This window comes from Fragaria vesca, linkage group LG5, assembly GCF_000184155.1.
Source record: "Fragaria vesca subsp. vesca linkage group LG5, FraVesHawaii_1.0, whole genome shotgun sequence".
NCBI lineage: Eukaryota > Viridiplantae > Streptophyta > Magnoliopsida > Rosales > Rosaceae > Fragaria > Fragaria vesca.
In genome coordinates, this window is record NC_020495.1 from 3,491,031 (window position 1) to 3,497,649 (window position 6,619).

The window sequence follows — 6,619 nt, forward strand, 5'->3', positions numbered from 1 at the left end:
TGAGAGATATATATATATATATATATATATATATATATATATATATATCATAAGTAAAGACGAAATTTTAAGATGATTGGCTAGGCCAAATAATGAAGTGCATTAGATGTAAACTTAGGAATTGAAGTAACTGATAGATGTATAAAACTGATAAGTTCATGGTGATCAATTAGTAAAAACGACGTCGTTACTATTCATTTGTGAATTTGACCGAGATATCATGCATGGCCTGCATATTGATTTATATCAATTATTAGTGAATTTCCACAGCCTAGTTTAATTTAAATTGTAATATAAATCAAAGAAATATTGGTCGATTGAGGACTGGATTCTGATCATGACAATTTGCTTGATTATTACGAACTTTCTTGTAATATTTTCTTTTTCTTCATACTACTATTGCATATTATATATATATATATATACACACACACCATGTCTGCTGGGAGCTAGCTAGTTGAATGTCGCTGATCGATCAGTGGGAGTTGGGTGGTCACTGTTGCTTATGGCTTTAGTTTGTCTTCCAGCAATTGTAATTTTGGATAATTAATCTAGAGAATGAAAGAGATGGAGCGTGGGATCCTTCCATTTATGGTAATAATTAGCATGGACTCGTATAGTAACACCCGACGTCTCTATCAATTAGTTGAGCAAGTCAATTCTAATTAACACTATAATATTGTCCATGACTTGAAGAAACTATTTGCTTAGTACTGTAGTAATCGATCTACTGCATGCTACCTAATTAATTACAGAACTCATTTGTTTTGAATTAGGTAGGCATTAGACCTACAGTAGTGTTTATTTAAGGAAGAACGATAGCGCAGATTAAATGAAAATGAAATAGCTATTAGGGTTGCACGTTTGGTACTCGGAACTACATTAATTACACCTCTTTATTTTCTAAGACTGTCATAGACTTATGTGTGTTGTTTTAAGTTGTACTAATATTAACTCATGTTTGATTTTGCATAGGATTAGATGATAGTTTGCTTTGTTTATAGTTTAGAAGTATGGTGCTATCTAAGGATAACATATTTGAGTACCCACAATAACACCATCTAAGAAGTCCAAAATGAAAACAAGGTGTTACGTAGGCTCATTTATTTTGATACCCAGTGACACCAAACACGGTACTAACTAAACTGAACTTTTTATTTAGCACTGTCTCATTTAGTCCCAACAAACAAATATGCATTGAATAAAATAGACTCGATTGATCTAACACATTGCATTGAGCAGAATAAACAAAAGAACAAGCACCGACAAATAGATAATATGAACATGTTGTTGATGATCGAGCGTCGGGTCATTTTCTGGTAATTAACTGATGAGCGTCGGTAAGCCGTGACGTGATTGGTTAAGATGGTTAACTAACAACTTTGACGTCATGAGTTCAAATCTCATTGATATATGTAGGGTGTTCAATTTATTTAGCACTGTCTCATTTAGTCTCAACAAACAAACATGCATTGAATAAAATAGACTCGATTGATCTAACACATTGCATTGAACAGAATAAACAAAAGAACAAGCACCGACAAATAGATAATATGAACATGTTGTTGATGATCGAGCGTCGGGTGAGCGTCGGTAAGCCGTGGCGTGGTTGGTTAAGATGGTTAACTAACAATTTTGACGTCATAGGTTCAAATCTCATTGACATATGTAGGGTGTATGAGTTATTTAATAAAAATAGTTTAAAAAAAAAAAAAAAAAAAACCTGAAGATGAGCTTCAAAGCAAGAGATGAGCTTATGAGGGCTGCAACGCACTCTTCATGAAGGGGGCGGCCGGGATCGTTAGAAATCGCCGGTCAACAGAGACTTGTGAGTATATATCTGATAATAGAAGCACGTTTCCATGTTAGATCAAGAAGTAATTAAGAGCACACCAACATACCTAACACGCGATGAAGATTAATTCACTCCTGAAAATTGAAAATGTATGACTGATCGAAATTATAAAAACTTATCAAACTAGATCACTAGTTTTATGTGTTACGACTTGAATGCACGCGTCTAGTTCAAATACAAACGCATTCAAGCCGTAATGCATAAGCGTTTGTTAACAAACTCGTCTAGGGCATGAGAAATCACACTCCAACACTAAACTTTGGGGTTTTTAAAACAAAATCAAGATCGAGTCCCTAAACGCAGTTAAGTTGAAGCATAATAATACATAATGAGGTTAACTGCATGGGGTGTGTGCATTCGAAATAAGCATGCAGATTCACTGCACAAAACCAAGTACGCATGCCGACTGCCACTGCCAACTCAGCATTCCCAACACAATGTCACCATGACGTACGCCATCCTCCTCACCTTCTCACAAAACGACGTCGACACCTTCAAAAAGCCAATCTTACCTAGCTAGCTACTTAAGGATGCATGAAAATCACGTTAATTACATTATCTTACTAATTAAGGATAAGATAATTACTTTTATCTTATTTTTCTTCCCATATTAACCAACAAATCCATAACTTAATTATGTTAACAAGACTGTTTTATATATAATGACATATGCGGATTAGTGTGAACCCGTAATCTTAACGTTATCGGTTAAGTCTAAACAACGACTTACCGACAAATCATAATGATTATTTACATGCAAACTTCAACAAAGACCTACCTAACAAACAACTACTTGGATAATGAAAAATCAAAGTAGATTAGGAACTTGGGAGCTAGGGAGTAACATAGAAACAGAAGTGGCACAAAGAACGTCTAGGGAAGTGAGAAAGGAAACCCCCCAAAGCAGAGGCTTTGGAAAACCAGACTCAAGTGAAATTCCCATTTCTCTATCTCTTTCTCACCTCTCCACAGAGCAAGAAGAAAAGAATTACAGAAATATACCAGTCGCATTTTCCCCTATAAAATTAACACAAAAGCTAAAGTTTCAGTCCTTGTATTGGAGACTGGAAACACTGCCTCTCTCTAGGGCCTCTCTCTCTCTCTTTCATTCTGTCTGTCTCCTTTTTTATTTTCAATTTTCTTCAAAAATTAAAAAAAATGAAGCATGATTTCATCACTATTCACTACCCAGTATATATAACTCCAATCTCACATGGCCAAAACTTTAACTAAACACAACCTCCCATTTCCCATTTGCCTCTTCTCGTTATTTTAATCACGTCGTGCTCGGAAGCTCAAATTCTCAGAGCATAAACCCCAAGAAGGCTCTTAGAATAGAATAGAAGGCAAATTTTCTCTTATTCTGGGGCTCAAAATCCTTGAAAATGGTGAGGGAGTGAGTGTTGAGGTTTCTTAGAATGGTCGTCGTGTGTTGGAAGAGCAATCGATTGTGTTATTTTGATGACACAAGAAGACAATTACCACATCAACGTAAACAACAAAGGGATTCAACACAAGAAACAGGACAAGAAAATTTCACAGCAGCCATGGCTTCTAGCAGCTGGTCTATGATTTCCTCCCCAATCATTCCTCTTCTTGTTTGCTTCCTTCTTGTTTCTTCTTCAATATGTCAAGTAGTCCACGCCTCCGAAATGGCCAATCAGACTTTCAATCCCGAGCAACAGTTAAAGAAGTTGAAGAACATGAAGGCTCGTCTCAGAAGAATCAACAAGCCTGCCCTCAAGACATTTCAGGCATGATTTTCACCCTCACTTAAATCCTTTGTTCTTGCTCTGTTTCTGGCTATGTTCCTGCTCTGTTTTACTCTGTTCTTGAATTGTGCTATCTGCTTGTTAATGGTGCAGAGTCCAGATGGTGATCTCATAGATTGTGTTCACTCTCATCACCAACCTGCTTTTGATCATCCTCGATTAAAAGGACAGAAGCCATTGGTATATAACCCGGAGCTTTCTTCAAATTCGTTCATCCTCCAAGCTTAAAAAGTGCAGGAAGATTGAATTTATCTTTCTACTTTGAATTTGCAGGATCCACCGGAGAGACCAAAAGGACTTAACCCCACTAGCATGATCCATGAAAATTTTCAGCTATGGAGCTTATCAGGTAATATATGCCCAGATGGAACGATTCCGATTCGAAGAACAAGAGAGCAAGACGTGCTCAGAGCTAGCTCGGTTCGACGATACGGAAGAAAATCACCAAGGCATGTTCGAAGAGATACATCTAGCAATGGCCATGAGGTTAGAACTTAGTACATAGTAATGGATGTACAAAACATGTAGCAGAAAAAAAATCTTGGAAGTTTTCTGGGAAGGGGTCACAATCATATAATGCATTTCAGTCAATTTAGAACTTATTAAAGAAATGAGAATGGAAGAGTGTAGGTACAGAAAACTGCTTTACTAATGTTCATTGTTGAGTCATCTTCTTTCTTTTATATCCATGGGAACAAAGTCAGTGATTTTACTGCTTTTTTTGTCCACCACTTTAGTTTTGTTTTCTTCTGGTTTGAAACTCTGAAATTGACACACAACTTGATTTTAATTTTAATTTTTTTTAAACAAGTAGCATGAATTTTCATACATGCTTCTACTATATTAATTCTGGGTTCTTACTATCATTTGGTTACAGCATGCAGTTGGGTATGTGAGTGGAGATCAATACTATGGAGCAAAAGCAAGCATCAATGTATGGGCACCAAAGGTTGTGAATCAATATGAATTCAGCTTATCTCAAATGTGGGTTATTTCTGGTTCATTTGGCGACGATCTCAACACCATTGAAGCTGGTTGGCAGGTACCGCTGAAGTTTACCTTGTAAAATTTCTCTGTTTCTTTCTTCTTTAGGTCCATTCGAATAATTTAAGTCCATGAAAGCTACACTCTTACGCGCAATTTCATGGTTGCGGACACACCAGAAAATGCGATTTCACATTTAAAGCAGTAGTAATCAGTAATCACAGCTCAACTACCTTGCTCTGTTTCTCTTTTGCGTACAGTAGCCATGGAAGCTAATATCATTTAATTTCTCTGCAGGTCAGCCCAGAGCTATATGGGGACAACTATCCTAGATTCTTTACTTACTGGACTGTAAGTCACTAAAAATATCTCAGTTCTTTACTGTTAAGTTTAATTACTTGACCAAACTTAATGTTTAAGAAACTGTTGATTTTCAGTCAGATGCCTATCAAGCAACTGGGTGCTACAATCTGCTGTGTTCGGGTTTTGTTCAGACGAATAGTCGAATTGCCATTGGAGCTGCAATTTCTCCGACTTCTGGTTACAATGGTGGACAGTTTGATATTAGCTTATTGATTTGGAAGGTAAACATCTAGACATTAAACTTTTTAAGTTTTCTGCTACATTTAGACACTGAGAGCTTGGACTCTTGGCCTATGCTTAAATCTGCAACGAGCCAAAACTAAATCTGACAGGAAATGACAATAACAGACAAAACCCAGAAAGGAAAACACATATATGAATGTGTGTTGAAGCTATAGACTCCTAGGTTTTCACTGTTCAGGCGTGCACAAAGGCATTGGTGAAATTCAAAAATATTAGGCTGTAATTCCCTTGTGCTTTTCTGCTTTGCCAGATTCCCTTCCTCTACTATAGAAAGAGCTTCTTGGCTATACCTCTCCCACTGAAGCTACACGGTTTATCAATAGTCATTAGTCATTACCCTGCAGTTGTAACAATTAATTCCATCCTATATATACATAAGAATGATAAGATCAAAGATTACTTGAATGCTAATTTTGTTACGTCATACAGTGATGAGTGACATAACAGTTTAATTGAATGATAACGTAATATAAATAAAATTTAATTAATCACAGTCTTTTAACGTACTAGACTGTTCGGTCACTCAACATTTTTTTTTAACATGAACAATCTTGTTATAAATGTTGGTGATGAGTAATTATTTACAAAGATGAGTGAGAGTAAAGAGGACATATTCTAAAGTGTAAAAGTGTATTGTTTTGTATTGTAGGATCCAAAGCATGGAAATTGGTGGCTGGAATTTGGGAATGGGGTTCTAGTTGGATACTGGCCATCATTCTTGTTCACTCATCTTCAAAACCACGCAAGCATGGTACAATTTGGTGGAGAAGTTGTAAACTCAAGGCCTTCTGGATCTCACACTGCAACACAAATGGGAAGTGGTCATTTTGCAGGAGAAGGCTTTGGCAAAGCTTCTTACTTTAGAAACTTGCAGGTTGTGGATTGGGACAACAGCCTAATCCCATTATCAAACCTCAAAGTTTTGGCAGATCATCCAAATTGCTATGACATCCAAGGAGGGATTAACAATTTTTGGGGGAATTATTTTTACTATGGTGGTCCTGGAAGAAATGTGAGGTGTCCCTAAGGGAAATAAGGTATAGAGCTAGGGTTTTATATTCTTTTTTACATAATATTAAATTTTCTCTTCTTTTTATTTCATTTTTCTTCTCTTGGGTGATTTGGGTTTCTCTTGGAAATCCATTAGCAGTTAAGTTTGTATTTGTTTTCCTTCCCTTTTTTCTCCCAACTAACAGGTGATCCATTAATCACACCACCCTTAGGGACTCATGTAAATTTGGAGGAAAACAAAAGGTAATAGTGGATTATACTATGGCTTGTCAATCATTCATTTCCCCTCTTCATACTTTGTTTAACAAGTTCTCAATGCAATAATTCTTCATTGTTTTACAAATTGTTTGCAAAAATAGAGTGGAAAATGCCTCTAAATTACCTTGAACAG

The 6,619-nt window shown here is 36.3% G+C and overlaps 1 protein-coding gene across 1 annotated transcript; it reads left to right on the forward strand.

Annotated features, from left to right (window-relative positions):
• Positions 1 to 3,224: 3,224 nt before the first annotated feature.
• Positions 3,225 to 6,357, forward strand: LOC101315236. The gene is made up of 7 exons (XM_004298941.1): positions 3,225 to 3,609; positions 3,721 to 3,807; positions 3,901 to 4,113; positions 4,505 to 4,669; positions 4,909 to 4,962; positions 5,049 to 5,195; positions 5,867 to 6,357. Exons 1-7 carry the CDS (start codon positions 3,274 to 3,276, stop codon positions 6,242 to 6,244), a joined length of 1,380 nt encoding a protein of 459 aa, XP_004298989.1. The 5' UTR covers positions 3,225 to 3,273; the 3' UTR covers positions 6,245 to 6,357.
• The last annotated feature ends 262 nt before the right edge of the window (positions 6,358 to 6,619 follow it).

What these genes read in the sequence shown, in the direction of transcription:
- LOC101315236 (XM_004298941.1), top strand. Translation starts at nt 3,274, where the DNA reads ATGGTCGTCGTGTGTTGGAAGAGCAATCGATTGTGTTATTTTGATGAC. An exon ending in CATCTAGCAATGGCCATGAG is followed by an intron (nt 4,114 to 4,504) that starts GTTAGAACTTAG and finishes ATTTGGTTACAG; the next exon opens with CATGCAGTTGGGTATGTGAG. An exon ending in TTAGCTTATTGATTTGGAAG is followed by an intron (nt 5,196 to 5,866) that starts GTAAACATCTAG and finishes TTTGTATTGTAG; the next exon opens with GATCCAAAGCATGGAAATTG.